This window comes from Pleurodeles waltl, chromosome 3_1, assembly GCF_031143425.1.
Source record: "Pleurodeles waltl isolate 20211129_DDA chromosome 3_1, aPleWal1.hap1.20221129, whole genome shotgun sequence".
Classification (NCBI taxonomy): Eukaryota; Metazoa; Chordata; class Amphibia; order Caudata; family Salamandridae; genus Pleurodeles; species Pleurodeles waltl.
This window is the reverse complement of record NC_090440.1, coordinates 1916629070-1916652316: the sequence shown is the minus strand read 5'-3', so window position 1 is coordinate 1916652316 and position 23247 is coordinate 1916629070. Positions and strand designations below refer to the sequence as shown.

General features: G+C 43.8%; 1 protein-coding gene across 1 annotated transcript in view; it reads right to left on the bottom strand.

Moving 5' to 3' along the window:
- RPA1 (replication protein A1) overlaps nt 1-23247 on the bottom strand; it is a 210108-nt gene that overhangs the window by 118082 nt on the left and 68779 nt on the right. The window contains exon 6 of the mRNA XM_069226140.1: nt 9283-9372. Within this exon, the coding sequence (XP_069082241.1) occupies nt 9283-9372 (90 nt within the window). The remainder of the gene's footprint in view (nt 1-9282; nt 9373-23247) is intronic.

The window sequence follows — 23247 nt, the reverse complement described above, 5'->3', positions numbered from 1 at the left end:
GGGAGTATGCTGCTGGTCATTATTATCCAGCACATGGAGGAGCGCCTTGTGGAGGCTCTTGACTTCCAAGTGCAAGACTCCGTTAACAAAGCTTCAGTCAAAGCATTACGTTCCTTTGCACAACCTATTTTCAAGTTTTGATTCAGGCGCTTTGGCGCAGGCTCGGGGTACCCCACCCCAGTAGAGGTCAATATTAATGAGTCTGGCCAGTCATCTGATGACCTCCTAGATCTGACCGTTACCTCGGTCTTAAGTGATCACGAATATGGGGCTTTCCAAAATCACTCAACCACCTCAGTGAACACTAGCCAACATTCTGACTCGGACTCTTCCAACTCAGATAAGTCCCCTGTTCAAGACAAATTACAGGGAAACCGCAAGCGCAAAGCACATCACGCTGAAGATTCCGCAACACCACCTCTCGGAAAAAATTTACAATTTGACCCTGACAATATTATACACCCTCGTTCCACAGAATGGGTTCCAGGTCAAGAAGTGGCAGAATATGTGCAGTCTAGACTGCAGAAAAGCTTTGAGAAGGATGTTTGGAACACCCTCCGCTCGGAATGCCCCCGTCCAGCCTTATCTGGCAAGGTTGCGCAGACTCCGGAACTTGATCCTCACATGGTAACTTTCTTAAAAAAGTATGTCAAGGACCCCAGGAAGGGTAATGACAGGGCCTGGGGAAGTTGCCAAGACAAATTATTAGATATTTCTGGTCCGCTTACCAAAATATTAGACTTGGCCGTGCAGGCTAAATAATCGCAAGAAATTATTGACCCTGAGATTATATTAGAATGGGCCCAACAAGCCATGTGTCTATTATGAAATGCCAATTGTGCCATTTCTATGTAGAAAATCCCTCCTGCTGCGCATAGACCCAAAACTGACCGAATTAGCACCATCTGATACAGGGCCTTCAGCTACTGGACTACTGTTTGGAGACAGATTTGTCAAGGATTTGGCCAAATATGTAGCCACCTTCTGCGCCCTGGACAAAGCTCAGATGTCCATCAAATAGGTTTTCAATAGTGCCTTTTTCACAGGGCCGGGCGTTTTGGAGGTCGAATGTCACGCCGGTTCAGTCCTCAGACTTCCAGACCATACTACAGAGGCAGAGATTCCTCGGGGTACCAAGCCAACGCCAACTTCAAGGTCATGGATACAGAGGACGTAATCCCAGGGGACCTCACAGAGGAGAACAATATAGTCAGGCCTCTACTCAACCAGGTAACTCTTCTTCCTTCTCTGGAAGTGGTTCTGGGGGGCAGAGCCGGTCTGTTTGTACGCAATTGGTCCTGCATCACTCAAGATGCTTGGGTATTAGAAACCATTCAGGGTTAACATCTAGAGTTCTATTCACGTCCAGAACAGGTCTCCATTCCTCCTCCTCTCCTTTTTCCCCAACAAGAGAGTTCTTTCATAGATCAAGAGGTCGAAGCCTTGCTTCAGAAAGGGGCGATTGCTCCTTCTCTTCTCTACCCCAGGGGCTTCATCAGCACCATCTTTTTGGTTCAAAAGAAGGGAGGGGTTCTTGATTAGTTCTCAATCTTTGACACTTAAATTCTTGGATTGTCTATTGACATTTCAAAATGGAAGGCATTTATCTCCTTCTGGACCTTTTGCTGAAAGGGGATTGCATGGTCTGGTTGGATCGCAAGGACGCTTATCTGACCATTCCAATTTTCGCTCCTCATCGACGTTTCCTTCAGTTCTTCTGGAGAACAAGGTGTTACGAGTTCTCAGCTCTCCCCTTCGGGCTATCTTCAGTCCCCTGGTATTTCACCAAGATAATGTGCCAGTCGTTCAATGGCTTCGAGAGAAGGGTGTCCGTCTTATTTATCTAGACATTTTAATCAAGGTGCAAGAAGAAAGTCTAGTACTTCTCTATCTCTCATGGACAGTTCACTTACTCCAGGATCTGGGGTTTATCAAACGCAGAGAAATCCCAGTTGGTCCCGGCCCAAGAGAAAGATTTCTTGGGGTTCAGGATAGATTCAGTTTCAGCTCAATTGAAACTCCCCTTGACAAAGAGATTGGCAATCAAGAAGGAACTGAGGAGAGCGTTGTCTGCTCCTTCGATTTCCTTTTGGGTTCTTGCCAGATTGGTGGGCCTCCTGGCATCATCTATTCAGGCCATTTTTCCGGGTCCCCTACATTATCGAGACCTTCAGAGAATAAAGATTTTACATCTTTGAAAGGGCCTTTTATATTCGGAGCAAGTGATGTTGTCCCAGGAAGCCCGGACAGAGATTCAATGGTGGTTGACCCATATGGATGCCTGGAATGGAAGAGCAATATTTGCATCGGTTCCGGAGGTAGTCAGAGTCAGATGCCAGCAGATGGGGCTGAGGAGCCAGATGTGGAAAGACGGAGACAGGGGGACGGTGGTACCCGGAGGAACTTCAGATGCACATCAATTGTCTAGAGCTTCTGGCAGGCTCTTTTGCAGTGAAGACGTTGTCCCCTGTCAAGGCTCAGTGTTGTATTCTTTTGAAAATGGACAACATTTCCGCTGTCAAATACATAAACAAACTGGGGGAAACCCGATCCACGATGTTAGCGGAAACTGTGAAGGGCTTTTGGCACTTTTGTCTAGCCCATCAGATATCTGTCACAGTGGAATATATTCCGAGCACAGTGAATGTGATAGCAGATTAGAATTCTCGATACCTTTGGGATGTCAGTGACTGGAGGTTGCAGCACAGGGTATTTCAATTTCTCAATCAACTGTGAGGTCCTTTTTCAATAGATCTGTTTGCGTCTTGTCTAAACACACATCTTCAGCGGTTTTACAGCTGGAGACCAGATCTGCAAGCTCTCAGCAAGGACGCTTTCCTCCAGATATGGTCAGAGGAACCGGTTTATGCGTTTCCTCCCTTCTTGATGATTCACCGAGTTCTCTCCTGTACGGATTCAGAGATCGGAAGATCTCTTGTCGGATCCGAAGGGCCTTCCACATACTCTCATTCTGGAAGAGCAGTTATCCCTCCTGGCCTGAGGATTTTGGGGGAACGGAACAAGTCTCTCAGATTTCGGAGAACACTCAATTCTTTCTCTTCCAATCCTTGGCACCCAACACACATAAAAGATACGCTTCATTCTGGAAGCGATGGTTGGATTGGTGCGGTCAAAAGGAAGGATTCTGTGGGGACCTCTGTGCATATGATCGCAAATCTTTTGTCACATTTGGCTGTGCAAGGTTTAGCCTATAGAACGATTAATAATTTCAGATCTGCCATTTCAGCAAAACATCCCAGAGTTGATGGTAAACCAATTGGTGAGCACCCACTGATTTGTAAACTTTTAAGTGGCATTAGATTGGTGCGTCCCCCTCAACCTTAATATTCGGTTTTATGGGATGTTAATATTATACTGAAGTTTCTTCTGGCTTGGCCAGCCAATGAGGGTTTAACCAGGAAACAATTGTCAGCAAAATTAGCTATGTTGCTTTGTCTTATTTCCTGCAGGAGGGTATCAGATGTTAAAGCTCTGGATATTCCAGGTATTTACTCCTTCGGTGTCTCTTTTAGAATCACTAAACGCACCAAATCAAATTCTACATGTATTTCTTATCCAAGTTTTAGAGATAATGCTAAATTGTGTGTAGTAAAATGTCTAAAAGTGTATGAAGATGTCACTCGTGAATTTCGAAGGGATTCGAGTGGACAGCTATTGATTTCTCTTCACAAACCCTTTGGGCCTGTATCTTCCGCAACATTGGCCATATGGGTTAGCTGGTTGCTTCAGGAAGCGGGCATTGATACTTCAATGGTTGGAGCCCACTCTGTTAGAGGGGCTATGGCTTCGAAGGCATTTAATGTGGGTTCCAGATTGGAGGATATTATGCGGGCCGCAGATTGGTCTTCAGATTCCACCTTTAAACTTTTTTTATCATAAACCTACTGTGGATGTTGCTTCTGTAGTCGTAGACCAGCTTTAAACGAGCATAATCAGAAGCCTCCAGTCCCAACATAGAATTAAAAAAATTCTAGCTTACGCAACAAGAATTTTCAATTCTATTAAGGACACAGAGGCGAGGATTATCCCACCCATGATATGAGTAATTCGGAAATTATTTGTGATATAATGTATTGATTGTTGAGTATCCCTCCCGATATGTTATGAAATTGTTTTACTGTTTTTTCCTCAATCAAGAGATTAAGGCGCTATGTTTCTGTTTACAGATGAGAAGACTTCCTGAACATGTTCCAGGGAATGGGCCTTGAAGTTTGGACGTTCTGCACCAGTTGTGCTGTTCCTTCAGTCTGAAAAAGATATGGTTGGAGTTATTTTGTTGAAGTTACTCTCTAAATGAGCAAAGAAAGAGGACGGACTTTGGAGGACTGTGATACATATGTAATATATATATGAAGGGGTAGACCCTGATTGGGGGTGATAGAGGCTGTAGACTCATGGGAAATGTAGTTTAAGTTTTTTATTGGCTGCTGTGTTTGACAGTAAAGAAAGAGATAGCATAATCCTCGCCTCCATGTCCTTAATAGAATTAAAAATTATTGTTGCGTAAGCTAGAAAACCTTTGATTCGGATATTAGCCCTTTTATCCTCCCATCACCCTAACACTGTGAGGCCTAGGGAGAGGGATTGGGAATGGGATGTGCAACACTTGGGAATTCAGCTACACAGGACAGTGACTGGAGATAATTATGATATTATGACCACACACTATCTAGAAGACAGAGTGTGATCAATAGGTGGATCAACTTTCCTCTTTAGCACGGACAGTTACCCTATTCCTTTCCCCTTAAATGAGGTTTCAATATCTATTCGTGAACACATCAATCCCATTAAATACAACTTTTTGAAAAAACTGTGTAAGTGACAACACTGCTTTGGGTAGGAAAGCGGCCACAACTCAGCATGGTTATCATGACACCGGCCTAGAGAAGGACTAGATTTTGAATTCCAGAATTCTAGTATCTCTTCATAGTGCAACTCCAAATCCCGTTTTACTGATATCACTTGGTCTCTTTGCTTTCACATTTAGCACTGGAGAGATATGTGATGCTGCGCTGCCCACTCAAATGGACCTACAACGAGACTAACACAAAGCCATCTATTTGGATCAATACGGCTATGTGTACTCAATTGGCTAAAAAACACATTTGTTTTCTTGAATCAAGGTGCTTTGTTGCAAGCAGGCTACCATTATCGAGGCCCATGCCATATACATCAAAAAAGGCACACAAACTCATTCAAGCATATTGAATTGTGGAACCGTAACAGATATGACGGGGATGTTTAAAAACGAGACATGGGTGATTTTTTTTTCCAAACAAAATACCCATGTGAAAACTGAAAAAAATGCTCGAGGGCTTTGAGTAGTACATTTTAGAAACAATGGTGAAACATTTTATACAAGGCAATGAAAGAAAGTGAGGCAAGCCTCTCAAATCAACTGAAACGCAGCTTTGACACTTGTTTTGCTCCATTACTGCTCTCAGATTGTATAATATAATCAATGAGAAATGACTCACAAAGATGTACAATGGTAAAATCAAGAGGCTGGTATAATGTGTTATGTGGTTAATAGGTTGCACCCGTCTGATATGTCCCCAGATCTCGTCTGCTGCCTGGCACTCTCTTGATAAATTCCATGATTTGGAGAAAATCAAGTAATTGCACTTCTCACTAATAAGACTGAGATCTTAGTTACTGACCTGTGTCTGTTCCAAGATATCCCACTGCCCTTCTCTCTCTCCTTCCCCTCTCGTCTCTTTATATTTCCCAGTTCTTCCCCTGTTACATTCTCTTTTGTCTTGGGAACCGTCTCGTATACTCCAGGTGCATAAGACACTTTTACTCATTCTCTTATCCCATGGGGGCTTATCTCACGAACGGAGAATACTCACTGGTTACACTACATCTAATACGTATGTCTTATGATACAACTTCTGAATGCCTCGCAAGGTTTCTGTAATACTTGACTGGTGGTCTGTTGTATTAAAATGGCAAATATTTGGAAGATAAAAAGTAGCAATGAATTGGTGAATATTTAGAAGATAATTTCAGAATTTTTAATTTTATAAGATAATAAGCTTTTAAAACTTGAATTTGAAATTTTAGTTTATACTAGATTATTAATTGTTTTATTTTGTTAAATGGACGATTTTTGAAAATACACAGCTCTACTGAAGTGATTTGTTGATGAAAACAGTGACGTTTTGAATAATGTGTTTGCCAATATTAATCTAAAGAGGAGCTTATTTGTTGAATAGTTTAACATAGTAGGACATATCATTTGGAGCTTACAAGCATGTGGAAATCCAGAGACAAGGCCACACCACAAAAGCATGACTGCAGAATCTAGTGTACTGTAATGACATGTCAGTTACAAATGCAACCTATTGTCCCTCATATCACAGACATGGAATAGTTGGGAGCCATTGCGATTGCATTTGGTTGCAGTTTGGGCGGAGGACTGATCAGAATGGGCTGATCCAAGCAGCAAGAAGCAGTGAATATACATGTAGGCAGATTCTCGAGAGAACTAGCCATCAAGCCTCCATGCCACACTGGGTGACACGCCCTGCTTATAAAGTGTGATCTTGGTCAGCTCTGTAAAGAAATCTGAAGTGATGCCACCTGGTGTATTTGCTGTTTATTTGAATGGTTCAGAAGGGAGCAGCATTTAAATACGCAGAACCGACTATGCAATCTGGAAAATAACGGAGGTGATGCATTGATGTACGATTTTCAAAGAATGTAAAAGCACTTTGTACTGATAATACCACCACTGTTGTATTTTTAATCTCATGTCAACCCAAAGAGCTAATAAGAGCATTGATCCTATCACAATTAGATTATTGCAAGAACATCTATGCATGCACAGAAAAATAACTATTACAGAAACTGCAAAGAATACAAATTCAGGTAGCAAGAACATGCATGAACCTCAAAAAACCTCGGCTGAATCCTCATAGCCTACTAATAAGACGCTATGCAAAAAGCATCAAATGCATTTGGCTTCACCACACTAAACAACAAGAAGGTGAGATCAGCCAGTGGTATCCCAACCCACTCAATATACGCCAAAGAAATTGAAACCCTTAGGAAAGTGACTAAAAGTCCCGGGATCACGCCTCTAGAATACTTTGCCATGCACGCTGAGAAATCAAGAGAACTACTAATTAAGGAAAGATGTGAAAACCTTATTTACTGCTGCATTGTTTCTGTCTCCTTTTGAACCCAAACTCACCTCCGCCCCAAACCTCCATAAACTATTAGCATATCCTCTCTGTCTGTCTATACGTCCTATTAAACTGCTCCTTCATACCTTCTCTAGCCTTTGTGATTCCCAGTATCGACCTGTTTCCCTCAAACCCTCCTTTTCATTCTTTGCTTGCATGTTGCTCTGGAGTGGCTGCTGGGCGACGTGTAAGTGCTTTATAAAGCTCCTTGAATAAATAATAAAAATCCACTGGTAATATAATCAAAGAGTTACACGTTTGCCTCATGTTCTATGCTTTTAGCTCATAAGTATTTCATGGGGCGTCCCACAAAGTCATATTGGCCAATACCAGTAGAAGAAATTTTATGGACACTAATAAAATCTTCGGGAGAGTAATCAGGCTTTTAAATTAGACTCTCTTGTGAAGACATTATGTAAAGGACATAATGCCATACAGCTAAAAAAAGTTCACAGGTCTATCACAGATATACAAGAGGATACAAGTAAACATAATTAGCTGGGCTCAGAGACAGAAATTGTGTTACCTGAAGATAATGGAGAGTTTAGCAAATCTCATTTGATGGAGGTATTTTATACCATACAGACTTTGATATTATTGGGTATTAATTTGGTTTCCTTGCTTACCGCCTCTCAATAATTGGAGTGACTTAATCTACAACAGTTAAAATGCTTCTAAAGACTGCATATGCTTTATGTAGAAAGGCACAGACATTTACTTAACTAACTCAATTACAGGGGAATGGGATTATGAATAAGGGACAACTCTACTGAGAGGAATGTAGTATGCTTACTGCAAACTTTAAAAAACTTAGAAGTTGTGCATCTGGAAGTCTGATGTTGCCCAAATTCCCTGTAAACCAACTCGACCCACTACATTAAACTCAGGCCTTTTTCTTTGCATTTATGAATGATTTGATTTACGAGCATTCAGAGTGACGATGCACACAGGAAATGCCAAACAATTAATTCAGACTGCACAGGGCGAATAGGACACAAAAATATAATTTGAGGAATCACAAAATATTATACAAAACCATCCAAGGAATGTGGAAACAATAGGGACTGTGAAAGTATGGACAAACCACCATACAATATGGTAAGTTGCATTGCGCAACAGAAGGTAGCTGTCTATTCCAGATCAGACAGTGAAGAATGATTTGACACAGCAATGCACGTTCTCAGGCACTGGCTTTGTGCAAACAGAAAGGCAGAGAATGTTGAATGCATGTACAAATGTTTAAGATCAAAAGATTCCTTTTGAAAGGTTCCAGTCCTGGCTAAGGGAATGGAAGGCACTACATAAATACCAGTCCTTAATAAATACTATACTAATGCTATGATTGCTAACCTTCAGGAGACGCCTCAAAACCTGGATGTTCAAAAAGTAGCAGCACCCAACACCCCTCAGCGCTTTGAGACCCTCACGGGTGAGTAGTGTACCTTACAAATGCTATGACTGATTGATCACTATTTGGTTCACTAAGCATTACACTGCCAAATATTTTCAGGGTAGCTTGATTAAACTGGCGGGCTGTGATCAGATCGTTTTAAAAAAAACTGTTCTAGACTTGAAGCAATAATGTCATAGGTCGCACTTCAACAAAAAAAAAACAAATGCACAATTAATGGCTATACGATGCAGTTCTGCAAGTATACAATGCTCCAGAGATATCTAAAGTGGATGAAATGAGATCAGTTGATAATACAACTGACAGTACTGCAGATATACATTAGTCATCATCTGTTGTAAAAAGGTTTATAAGCAGATACTTCTCACTATTACATTAAAAGAAAATCACACATTAAAAGCGTTGAGCCTTCGAGTGGGGGCGACAGGGCGAGGGTGAGTAGTGGAAATCAGTATTAAGATAAAAAATAAAAATAAAAAAAAAAGTTAACTTCATCCAATGGCTGCTAATCAACACTTCCCCAGCGTGAACCTTGGAGGAGCATTTGACTTGTTCAGAACTACTGTAGGACTGACATCTAGTAAGTACTTAGATAAAACATGAATCACCCACGGGCTCCATAACGCCCCCAGCATCACAGGGCGCTGAAGAGCATCTCACCTGCTGACAAAGTGCCGTTCTGCTGGAGAGGTTTGTTGACTGCAGGGACGGCTGCTGGAGCGGCTGGAGCTGCTGGTTGCGGGCCCTGTCCTGTGAATCACCAAGCACAGAAATGTTAGCAGTGAAGTGGTCCCAAAAAAAAAAAAAAAACCTCTGAAGCTCACGGGCAAAATAAGAGTCATGCACCGCACACAGGGCAACACGTCAAACCCAATTAGAAGCACAGTCCATCATCCTGAGAGTCACACTTCTCAGAAAGAATTCACAATTACTGGCTGCCTTGAAGGAAGGGAAAACCATACAGTGACACAGCCATAACAGATGAGTAACTGCAGGGTTCTCGGCAATATTATATCCCATCCGTCAGGGCTGCCAAGGAAATCAGGCAACAAAATGTATGCACAGCAAACTCATGCACACAAAGGCTGTCGTTCATCTTAATGCCCTCTTTCAAATAATCTATACATCTGGCGAGATGAGCTTAAGTATTCATCCTGCAAACCAGGTGGTTAAACTCCACATAGGGGGAAAAGGCAATGATGGATGTCTCGGTATTTTATTAAAAGGCATAAGATTTCCTTACACAAACTTTATTACCATCTTGTTTTAATACAGTGATTCATACATAACACACTTGCTGTTAGCAGATGTAAATAACAGGTACTAACCTTATCAGGTGTATAGGTACTCAAATTTACCAACCCTGGAAGGCCGAGATGATTTGCATAGATTCGAACGTGTGATATGAAGATCACAGCAGATGTCAGTTAAACTTAAGGAGACGGCCACTTTAAACAAGTGCAACAGGCGAGCGAACCAGCTCTACCAGGATTAAGTAGATGTTATACAAATCACCTGCATCTCTTTCCTCCACAGCCAGAGAACTGTCCTTGAATGACCAGGGGATTGTTGGATAAGATGATGATGATTTGGGCTTTGTTGGCTTACGATATAGTTTTGACACCAAAACTGCATGCACATTAGTGGGCCTACAGTGGAAACCTCTCTTTTAAATAAAGTGAGACTCAATGAAGCTCCTTGGGCTATCCTACAAGTTAGTGGGGTAAGACTAGAGAAAAATATTCACAATTTACTACTGGACAAGCACTCTTAAATATTCCCACAAAAACTGTGATGAGACCACCAATCAGGCAAACTAAGGTCCCCTTAATTGCACTTCTCCCTCCTTAAGTGCTGTGGGCAAAACTTTACTTATTCCAGAGTTCTGCTCCTTAACCTTAAGTCTCCAGGTAAGGAGCTCTTTTCCCTCATTTACCTCCCCTAGACTTCCTCCTTCCCTGATGTTATCTGCACCGCCTCTCATACCAACCCTTCTCTTGCTCACCTAACTTCCACAGACTATGGGGATCTATCCTCTATCAAAGATTATATCAAGCCTCCAAACCGGGCGCCGTCTTTCTAAAGAAACCCGACTCCATGAGAGCTTTGCCCCGACCTAGTATCAGCTCACCCACATGGTAAGGGCGTTATTCAGTGAGACTATCCATAAGGTCATGAAGCACTTCTAATTATAATTGTTCATCCCGCTTTCTCCTGCCCATTGTCAGAGACAAATGGTCTTATGATTAATGTCCCTGCAGGTATTCAGGTGCTCATATCTAAATGCATCTAAGCAACAGAGTTAATTTAATTTCACAAAGAACCACCAAAACCACTCTACTCAAACACTAATATACTGAATATCCCTGTGTATATAAACATTTATAATTTGATTGTATGTATCTAGATAACTGTATTTCTTTGTACAAACATGTATAATAATTGTTTTTAAACTATATAGATACTCTTCAGGAATCCGTAAATGTATACATTCCTTATGGTTAACTTTATGTGTGCATATATGCTTAACATATGCATACGCCATTTTCATGTACGCTATTTGAAGAGACGCTTATAGGTCTCACAATAAGTAAATAGTATCATAACTATTGTATCTGCATGTTCTTCAGTATTGAAATATTGAGGAAAATATACAATTTTAAAAAACCCAAAAATTATTAGTTCTAAAAACAGACAAATTAGCTTAAATTACAGCAACATTTGAAAGCCTGGGTTTATAAAATAATACTTTAAATCTAGATATATTCTCTTCCTTATACATGTATACTCTCTCTATGTACTTATGTACCTATATATTTGTTACTCTACTGCTACTGTAGAAGAAAAAGCTGCAGACTCTCTCCAGTGCACTACTCTATGTCTCACCCTATGCCTCTCAATGCAATGTATTCTCTGTCTCCACTCTCTGACTCATTCCAAACCTCATTCTACTATCATCTCCCATAAGACCCTTCTAGACTCTTCCCTCCACTATCCCTCCTTGAATCCCCCCTAAACCTCTTATTACTATGATGTCCCAAATAACCCTCCTAAATTGCTCCCTCATGTATCCCTCCTTTGACTCATCCCAACTCTCATTTTACTAGTATGATCTCCCAAATCCATTCCTAGAGATTCTTTCTTAATACATCTCTTTACTCATGCCAAACCTCACCTTACTAATCCCAAATAACACTTTCTATACTTTTCCATACCTCTATTTTCCTATTCAATCCAACTAACAGACACCACTCAAATTAACTCATATTTCCCTATACTAATCCACCACTAATCCTTTTTGGGTTCCGGAGTAGCATGCTACTCACTGAAAAGTGCTTCAACACCTTGTCAGGGGTAGTAAAGCACTAAAGTACTATTACAAGAACCAATTTTCTCTTGGTTTTTGCGCTTAAGGGTTTCATATTTTTCTGTAGCTTAGGTGACACTAATTCCTTTTGGACGACATGAACACTTGCAACACTAACATGCTGTAGACTCCATGTCAGCTCTCTCAGTCGAACTTGGGTCCTATTGTTGTCTTAAAGAAAGTTAGGCAACAATCAACGGTTTAGTGAAAAAGCCTTTACCCATATAGAAGAAAAAGATTCACTCACTAATGGTTTGAGCAAAATGCTGGCTTACGCCACACGACTAATAGTCTAGGGCTGATTCAATTAAAAGTAAAGGGGCGGCAAGTACATCACTGACCTAGAAAAGCTGACAGATATTAGAGTCTGAAGAATGGAAGCATTTTGGTTCCGTTCTTTACATAATACTGAAACAACTTTCCTGGCGGCTACTGACAATATCAGAATCACCCTGGATCAAGGTGGCTTTGCCACACTGATCCTCTTGGACCTACCTAACAAGTTTGGCTTTACAACCCAGGAATCAGCAATTTAGCTCTTAGATGGCTTTACACTTTCCTGAAGAGAAGAATGCATTTTATTTTTAGACTAAATTAGACTAAATCAATATTTTAACACAACCAATGTGAAATGCCCACGGTGTGGTGAGAAAAGGGTGGAATTCATGCACATGCTCTGCTATTGTCTGATATTTACTGCATTTTTGGGAGGTTACTACTGTGCCTAATGAGGTCATTGAGAGGGAGGTCCCCTGCACCCCAGAATGCTACTTATTACATTGGTTTCCATACACTTCTAAAACTAAAGCTTCAAGCAGGTTTCAGCTTTTATACTTGCAAAGCAGGAAATTACACAGAACTGGAATCCACCAGGGGGAACTAGGATGGTGGTATGACGAAGAGAACTGGAATGGTGGGCGGGATATGAAAGTGCAGTGAAGAGGGGGGGACCCCTTAGGACACAGGTAGTGGGAACTGGTCGCATCCCCAGGAGCTATGATCTCTGAGATTATGCGACTGATATGCTGTTGCTAGAGATAACCTGCACAACGTTGTTCATGGCTAATGTTGAGATAATATATGTGATATGAGCCGTAGGGTCATGACAGAGGGGAGGGGGTGGGCAAGGTATGGGTAGGGGGTATGTTTTTCAAGCTCTTGTTATGCTAAGCATTGAACATGCACATGCTGCTACAATTCTTCAACGTTCCATAGCCGACTACAGTTTGATATGTAAAATCATATAAAATTTGGTTTAAAAAATAATAAATGCAAAAAAATGAGATGATGTTCCTTCCTTGTTGCCTCTACAGGGTGCAAAACTCCCTATGTCCCATCGGTCAGAGCTTTTTCCGATGTCTTGACAGTTTGTGGACCACATTAGTATGGCTGGGCCACCGTAGCAAGGTTGCCTTAATGATCCTGAAGGGAGATATGGAGGATGGGGGCCTAGCTCTACTGGACATTCAGCATTATTATTTTGCAGCCCACTTGCAACATACAGCGAAATGGCTTGCTGATACAAATAACTGGGTAAAACGGCGGTTGTGGTGCGCAGCGGGGGACATGACGAGGCTTCTCATGGGTGGTGGGTGTGCAGATCAACCAGTCCCATATCTGATCTGCCATATGGCAGCAATCTGGGAGAAAACAGTCACTAAGGTGATCTCTAGGGCCCCCTTTGACAGAAACTTTCGCTCCCTTTTACACCATACATATTGATATGACCATGGAGAAGTGAAGAGATGGGGGCTGTTCACTGTTAGGGGATCCTTACCCCCAGAGAGGTATTAATTACGTTGCAGAAGGTGTACGACACATTTCAGATGGGAGCTGGACCGTATTTGCAATACACAAAATTAGAAAGTACAGCAAGGGAACTGTGGTGTACATTCGCTCGAGCGCCTTCACAAGTGTTGGGTGGCCGGCTCAGATGGGGCGAAAGTAGACAGTTGATAAAACACTTTTACAGAGCCATCAGGGGCGATTTAGCCTGGCCTCCCATAAGAGCTAGACAATCACTGGATGCAGAAATATTGGAACAAGGTTCTGGTACTGACTGGGATATGACTTGCACACTGTAGGAAGCTGGCTCTTTGTGCGATATATCTTATTTTGATATTTAAATAAAGACTCCAGGGGTTCCCTTACTAGTGGACAGGGGCTTGCTCTAGCAATTCCAAGGTGCTCTTTTTAGGTGGTAGTATGATCGAGCAGCCTTGGGCTTATCAGAGAAGCGTTTTAGACATTGGCAAATACACACACAGACAAACAAGACAACTCAAGAAGGAGATCCACACCACTTCACAAAAATAACAAGTATCTTTACATGTTTTGGTACCAGAATCAATACGATCAGATTAATATGTTTCACAAGAAAAATCTTTACAGTTTTGAAGCTGACCGTGCAATTTCTGAAAAGCTGCAATTCTATCCTATAGAGAGAAAAACAAGTACTACATTCAGGTATAGTATAGTGACTTACTGGACCAATCTCATGGACTTAAGGTAAGTATTGGGAAAGGGTGAGGACCACACTAACAGGTCACACAGGGAAGCACTGGGACGGCCAGGTGCACAAGTATAGCATGGCGTCAAGTACCCAATGTTAAGTCGATGGGATTGGTCCAGTTGAAAAGAGGATGCAGGTGTGGACAGGGAGCCCAGTCGGGAAGAACCAACAGGTGGGTTCAAGTCTTGAGATGCTCGGGGACGGAGGGACACATTCGGCCCTCCTTTCCATGTGCCAGGGGCGACTGGTGAAGAGGGGTCCTGGGGCATCTGTTTTTTTGTTTTGACCGGGAGTACTTGCAGTTGAGGAGACCTGCAGGCAGAGGCTGCAGGTGGCATTGGGTGAACAGCAGCTTGCAGTACGAGTAGACTGTCGCAAATCAGCAGGAACCGCAGACAGGCCTGTAGGGCTGGGGCCAAGTCAGGTGCTTCCTCCTTTGGATTTGCTTTTGCAGCTCTTGGGTGTCGTCCTTCGTAGGTCAGCAGGAATCTGATTTCCTGGTGCCAGGGGCTCTACTAGATACTTAATTTAGGGGCGTTTAGGGGAGTGTAGGATAGTAGCTAATGGGCTAGTTACTCCAGGGGTCACTACACCCCCAATATGACCACTTCCTGTGGGAAGTGGGCATGACCCTGTCCCAGAGTTCCTAAATCTGCCAACACCAAGATAGACTTCTAAATGTGGTGTCAAGAAGCTCACCTTAGGGGTGTGGTTGACCTGAAGAGTGGACACACCTCTCTGGATACTAAAATTCCCTCCTGTCCGAGTGCCAAATGGGTCTTTTGTGGGGGGCAGAAGGGGGGTGGCATCTCTCTTTTGAGTGAAGCCAGGTCTGCATACCAAGGGTAGTGGACTTCTTTGAAGACCCCTGCCTTGGAATGGAGATTTGAAGGTCATCCTGGTGGGTGTAAATGTAAGCACCTTGCCCAGATCAGGCTTTGTCTTTGACCACCCAAGAGAAAAGGCTCTCACCCTACATGGCCAGAATCCATGTGGCCGGCTGCGTAAAACTAGTCAGTCCTCACAGGGGTAGTCAGTAGGTTTTCAGTGGGCACCTCCAAGGTGCCTTCTGGGTGCATGTATGAATAAATCCATCATTGCCATCAGTGAGGGTTTATTAATATGAGATGTTTGATACCAAACATCCCTATTTTCAGTGAAGCCATCATGTAGATTGGGAACTCAGTGTCCAGCACGTACTTAAAATGGCTTTCCCGTTGACATCTATGTCTAAAAATCAACAAGGGGCATATCTGCTCTTGCAGATATGCCATCACATGCAATATAATACACTCTGCCTTAAGGCTGTAAGGCCTGCTGTAAGGGCAGGCCTCGTAAAATCTACTCGACCTAACTAATGTACTTGACCCAGAAACAGGCCTCAAATTGAGTGATCCCAGGCAAATACTGTATTTTACAGTCACCTTTTTCTTCATTCTCACATATGAGTGCACCTTCAAATATGTGAGTTCAGCATTTCTGCTGTGAAAAAAAATCCTCTTTTGTTTGATTAAATACACTAAACGTTAGCTCCATGTATAATAAATCTCGCACACATATAGGGTACACATGATCCAAGCATGACTTGCCTCTTAGTTTAGTAATAGCTTTGCCATCAGGGCAGGAATGTTTCTCAGTTTATGTTTAAACACTCACTTTTAATAAATATATTACTAAAGCATGATGTGGTAGCGCACTCATTTGCAGACGGTAAATTTCCTTGAAATGTCCAAAAACCTTCCCACTAATATGCAGCTTTACTGATAAAACTATATAATGTATTAATAAACTGTGAAAATTGGGTTTCAAAAAACATTTATCATTCGCACATCACCAAGTAAAGTGTTCTGACTTTTTTTTTTCCAACCTATTAAAATATTTATTTCATCACACAGAAGTACAAATAATGGTCTTTCACAGCTACTGAAATATATTTTGAAATGTTTGTAAAGTTGACTTAGTTATATAAATGGTGTGTTAGGAAACAGCTGATACCAAAAGCCTTTCACTTCAAATAGGCCAGACAGTTCACCTTACAGAATCATGGAACTCTGAATTCACAAGGAAAAGTATTTCCATTTGTAGGAGGCTGGCCTGGCTTGTAGTGGGTACCAGAGGTACTTACACCTTGTGCCAGGTCCAGTTATCCCTTATTAGTGTAGAAGAGGTGTTTCTAGCAGCTAAGGCTGATAGAAGGTGGCTATGGCAAAGCAGCTTAGGCTGAACTAGGAGACATGTAAAGCTCCTACTATACCACTGGTGTCATATGCACAATATCATAAGAAAACACAATACCCAGATATACTAAAAATAAAGGTACTTTATTTTTATGACAATATGCCAAAAGTATCTCAGTGAGTACCCTCAGTATGAGGATGACAAATATACACAAGATATATGTACACAATACCAAAAATATGCAGTAATAGAAAAAGGAAGTAATGCAAGCAGTGTAAAGTTACAATAGATTGCAATAGGAGCACATAGGTATAGGCGCAACACAAACCATATACTCCAAAAGTGGAATGCGAACCACGAATGGACCCCAAATCTATGTGAGTTTGTAGAGGGTCGCTGGGACTGTAAGAAAACAATGAGGGTTAGAAAAATAGCCCACCCCAAGACCCTGTAAGGTAGGTGTAAAGTGCACCTACAACCCCCAGAGAGCACAGAAGTCGTGATAGGGGGATTCTGCAAGGAAAACCAACACCAGCAATGCAACAACAGTGGATTTCTGGACTTGAGTACCTGTAAGACAAGGGGACCAAGTCCAAGAGTCGCGACAGTGTTGAGAGTGGGCAGGAGCCCAGGAAATGCCAGCTGAGGGTGCAAGGAAGCTGCCACCGGATGGAAGAAGCTTGGTGTTCTTCAAGAACGAAGAGGACTAGGAACTTCCCCTTTGGAGGATGGATGTCCCACGTTGTGAAGAAGCTTGCAGAGGTGTTCCCACGCAGAAAGACCGCAAACAAGCCTTGCTAGCTGCAAGGGTCGCAGTTAGGGTTTTTGGATGCTGCTGTGGCCCAGGAGGGACCAGGATGTCGCCACTTGGATGAGAAGACAGAGGGGGCGCCCAGCAAGTCAGGGAGCCCTCACAGAAGCAGGCAGCACCCACAGAAGTACCTGAACAGGCACTTAGAAGAGGAGTGAACCGGAGTCCACCCGAAGTCAGAAAAGGGAGTCCCACGACGCCGGAGGACAACTCAGAAGGTTGTGCACTGCAGGTTAGAGTGTCGGGGACCCAGGCTTGGCTGTGCACAAAGGAAATCCTGGAAGAGTGCACAGGAGCCGGAGCAGCTGCAAATCACGCGGTACCCAGCAATGCAGTCTAGCGTGGGGAGGCAAGGACTTACCTCCACCAAACTTGGACTGAAGAGTCACTGGACTGTGGGAGTCACTTGGACAGAGTTGCTGAGTTCCAGGGACCACGCTCGTCGTGCTGAGAGGGGACTCAGAGGACCGGTGATACAGTCTTTTGTTGCCTGCGGTTGCAGGGGGAAGATTCCGTCGACCCACGGGAGATTTCTTCAGAGCTCCTGGTGCAGAAAGGAGGCAGGTTACCCCCATAGCATGCACCACCAGGAAACAGTCGAGAAAGCCGGCAGGATGAAGCGATACAAGGTTGCAGTAGTCGTCTTTGCTACTTTGTTACGGTTTTGCAGGCGTCCTGAGCAGTCAGCGGTCAATCCTTTGGCAGAAGGTGAAGAGGGAGATGCAGAGGACCTCTGGTGAGCTCTTGCATTCGGTATCTGAAGAATTCCCCAAAGCAGAGACCCTAAATAGCCAGAAAAAGGAGGTTTGGCTACCTAGGAAGGAGGATAGGCTAGTAAGAAAGGTAAGAGCCTATCAGAAGGAGTCTCTGACGTCACCTGCTGGCACTGGCCACTCAGAGCAGTCCAGTGTGCCAGCACACCTCTGAATCCAAGATGGCAGAGGTCTGGGGCACGCTGGAGGAGCTCTGGGCACCTCCCCTGGGAGGTGCAGGTCAGGGGAGTGGTCACTCCTTTCCTTTGTCCAGTTTCGCGCCAGAGCAGGGCTGGGGGATCCCTGAACCGGTGTAGACTGGCTTATGCAGAGATGGGCACCATTTGTGCCCATCAAAGCATTTCCAGAGGCTGGGAGAGGCTACTCCTCCTCAGCCCTGACACCTATTTCCAAAGGGAGAGGGTGTAACACCCTCTCTCAGAGGAAGTCCTTTGTTCTGCCTTCCTGGGCCAGGCCTGGCTGGACCCCAGGAGGGCAGAAACCTGTCTGAGGGGTTGGCAGCAGCAGCTGCAGTGAAAACCCCGGAAAGGCAGTTTGGCAGTACCCGGGTTCTGTGCTAGAGACCCGGGGGATCATGGAATTGTCCCCCCAATGCCAGGAGGGCATTTGGGTGACAATTCCATGATCTTAGACATATTACATGGCCATGTTCGGAGTAACCATTGTGACGCTGTACATAGGTAATGACCTATGTACAGTGCACACGTGTAATGGTGTCCCCGCACTCACTAAGTCCGGGGAATTTGCCCTGAACGATGTGGAGGCACCTTGGGTAGTGCCAGGGTGCCCTCACACTAAGTAACTTTGCACCCAACCTTCACCAGGTGAAGGTTAGACATATAGGTGACTTATAAGTTACTTAAGTGCAGTGGTAAATGGCTGTGAAATAACGTGGACGTTATTTCACTCAGGCTGCACTGGCAGGCCTGTGTAAGAATTGTCAGATCTCCCTATGGGTGGCAAAAGAAATGCTGCAGCCCATAGGGATCTCCTGGAACCCCAATACCCTGGGTACCTCAGTCCCATATACTAGGGAATTATATGGGTGTACCAGTAAGCCAATGTGAATTGGTGAAATTGGTCACTAGCCTGTTAGTGACAATTTGGAAAGCAGAGAGAGCATAACCACTGAGGTTCTGGTTAGCAGAGCCTCAGTGAGACAGTTAGGCATCACACAGGGAACACATACATATAGGCCACAACCTTATGAGCACTGGGGTCCTGGCTAGCAGGATCCCAGTGATACATGACAAACATACTGACAACATAGGGTTTTCACTATGAGCACTGGGCCCTGGCTAGCAGGATCCCAGTGAGACAGTGAAAACACCCTGACATATACTCACAAACAGGCCAAAAGTGGGGGTAACAAGGCTAGAAAGAGGCTACTTTCTCACACCATTGCAAGAAGACAAACTGACATTTGACCTCTGTCTGTGAACACAGAGCAAATTTGACAAGAATAAGATTTAAAGGCATCTTAATATCCAATTCAGTTACTGACTGAACAGAACACCTGTTCTTTGTGCACTCGCCAGAAGAGTCGAGTGGAATCTAAAAACAGCTCAACCTTAGAAAATAAAACTCGCCAATGCGAGTGGTAGAGTAGATTTGCCGAGCCCTGAGGGGTGCCACATACATTGCACGCAGTATTAGGAGAAAGGGCACACAGACTGTATGCCATGTCGTGTTTTCACTTTAGGCTGCACCAAGACACGCAGCCTACAATAGCAGTCTGCATGTGCTAGGTGAGGGGTGCTGAGAGGGGCACAATACATGTTGCTGAACTTGGGACCCTCTTTGGTACCCATGCCCTAGGTACCAGGGGAACCATTTACTAGGGACTTATTGGGGGGAGGGGTGCAGGTATTGCCAAGTGGGGAACAACTGCACAGTTTTAGGGAAAGAGATCTGGCACTGGGAACCTGGTTAGCAGGAACTCAGTGCACTTTCAGTCAAAAATTGCATCAAGTACCAGGCAAAAAGCGAGGCAACCATGTCAAAACGGGTCACTTTCCGACATGCACTAATTTGCAGGGTCTCATGTAACAGTAGATTTAAACTGATACACTTAAATCACCTCCACCGCAACTACATCACTCCCTATGCCCTCAGTAAAATCTACCCATAACTGACAGCTAGGTGTCCCAGGTGTGGAGAGGAGTGGGCCACTTTCCTATATCTGACCTGGTCCTTCGCAGCATTCGTGACATATTGGAGTGCCGTGATGCCACGAAGCATGGCAGCCATGGGTCTCCTGTTCTCCGTTCTACCCTGTACTTGCTTACTGGGTATGGGAGCACTGCACAAGGGCAGAGAGACCTGCACTGGCTCCCGTCAAAAAGAGAATCACATTCAAACTCCTCACCCATGCTCACAAAGCACTGCACTCAACACTGGACCAGAATACCTCAACAGACCGCTCTCCTTCTACACCCCGATCTGACAGCTTCGCTCCGCTGAACTTGCCCCGCCACCGTCCCATGCATCCACAGAACAACCGCCGGTGGCAGATCGTTCTCCCACCTCACCGACAAGACGTGGAACAATCTTCCTATCCACCTGTGACAGACACAGGACCTACTAACCTTCAGGAGACACCTCAAGACATGGCTGTTCGAGCAGTAGCAGCATCCTCCCTTCCCCCCACCAGTGCCTTGAGACCCGCACTGTAGTGCACTTTACAAATACTGATTGATTGATACAGGTTTTTGCAGCTGGCTCTTCTCCTAGCTAAGGACGGGTGGCCATTTGCTGGATGGGTGTTCGGGTACCTCAAGAGGGTCACTGTGTTTGCGATGTTATGGAATGGGCCTAACCAGATTAGACAAGAGAGATAAGGATGATATTGCAGCTTGGGTATCGGAACAATCTCAATGATATGATGGGAAGGATGGCACTAACTCCAACATGAAGGATAACACTGATGAGGGAGCTTAAAACCTATTCTCGGTCATACCCAAGGGGCACTTTAGTTATTCATTAGATGCTACTTGTAGATCATTTCTACATAACTCAATTATACTTTCCAGGTATTAACTCCTGACTTCCTCCCACCACTGTCCATCTGTCAATCCTTAATGAGACCGGGTTGCAGTGGGAGAGAGGGGTACATGATATGGACAACTATTTTGGTATCATTAGGGTACTATATTTGCATTATGATTTCTCTTTGCCATATGTTACTTCTAAAAAATGAAGGTGTTAAAAAAAAAAAAACTTTTTGTCCATTGCTTCGCCTCAAGAGGGTGCTAGTCATATTTTAGAAAATAATCATTTTATGAGCAAACATTAGTAGCTGTCAAGAAACAAGTTACTTCCTGCAACAACAGATCGGAAGCTTCAGACTATTGTACTTTCAACTGCTGTGCACTATTCCAACACCTAATGTGTGAATTTGGAAAAATAGCTATAAAAACAGACTTCTATGTAGGCTTCTACCACATCACTGACTGTAATACCTAAATGCCCCACTACATATCCTCCCCCTTCCCCTGGACAGACATGGGGAGGAGATTTTGATACATATTAGCCCACTTAAATGTAATCTTTCCATCTTCTTAAGGTCTGCTACATTTCACTGGGGTAGTGAGAGGCTCATGTAAATCTAAAATGCTGTCAACTTGAAAAACTATTGTTACAGGGAAGCAACTTTTGCACAATAAATCTTTCCTCCATTCACACGCTATGCAGGAGTGTGAACAAGCAGTAGTTAACCCATGTATTTACATTGTTTATGCGAATGGTGCCTCCTGTTGTGAATGAGTATCGTCCCAATGTTTCATACAAGTAAACATTCACGTCACTGCAGCGCAAACAATGTTTTGTGAAACATTTCTTATGAGTGCTAAAGAAAACCTTTCTGTCTAGCCAAATATGATCTCAGCGTTTACTGTCAAGTCGTACTAGCCAATGAAGAACTGCGTGCAGTTCCATAATGAAGAAAGGGTCTTTTGCCGTAAGCAGTTGATCAGATACTATTTTAAAGTTTGTTTTTAATGTTACTGGGTGCAACTGTTCAATACCTGGCAATCTGGGTTTGAACCTACATCACAGTTGATAACATTCAAGAAGTAGTGTGATCATGCACACCATGAAAAGTCTTAAGGAAAGAGTCCAAGTCAGTGAAGGTGTAAGCAAACTCATATTATCCATATCCAATAGATGTGGTTAACTCACAAAACAATCCTCAGCAGACATGTTTGGCTCTGGCCAGCTCACCAAATAGCTACTGCTAGCAACTACTGTCTTGGGAAGGTAAGAGTTATAGAATCCCTAGGTTCAGCTATCCTTGAGTAAAGTGATGGTAAGATAAACATTCCTTCTATGGAATAGCATAAAAGCGTTGGCTACAGCCACATCTTGTAAATCCCAGGGCAAGATTAAGTAATACAATAAATGGCCCCTACCACGAAGGTAGTGAACGTCCTTGTGATAACTAGTAAAATTATGACTTCTACTGATGCACAACTACAAGACTGATTCCAGATGTCCTGCTGTAGGCAGTTACAGCACTGCAGTATGAGGGCACTCAACATTAAGCCCCTCATTACGACCCTGGCGGTCTTCAGACCACCAGGGCTGCGGTGGTGGTCTGACCGCTGCCAAAGCTGTGGTCCGCCTGCTTTGGTGGCGGTCAGACTGCCACATTATGACCATGGTGATAGTGCCACGGTCGGACTGCCAGCACCACCAGTTTCCCTCCACTGAAGGGACTGGCGGTCCTAATACACCAGAGCAGCGCTGCATGCAGCGCCGCCCTGGGGATTATAACACCCGCCTTTCCACCAGCTTTCATATGACGGTTACACCCTACGCACCGCAACATTGCCGCCGGCTCAATTATGAACCAGAGTCAATGTTGTCGGCTGCTCTCCGCTGGGCCATCAGGGGCGAAACGCTGACCCAGCGGGGAAACTTGTAATAAAGCCAGCGGGAAGGCAGCTGCATTGGAGGCAACCTGACCGCAGGAGTTTGGCAGGCG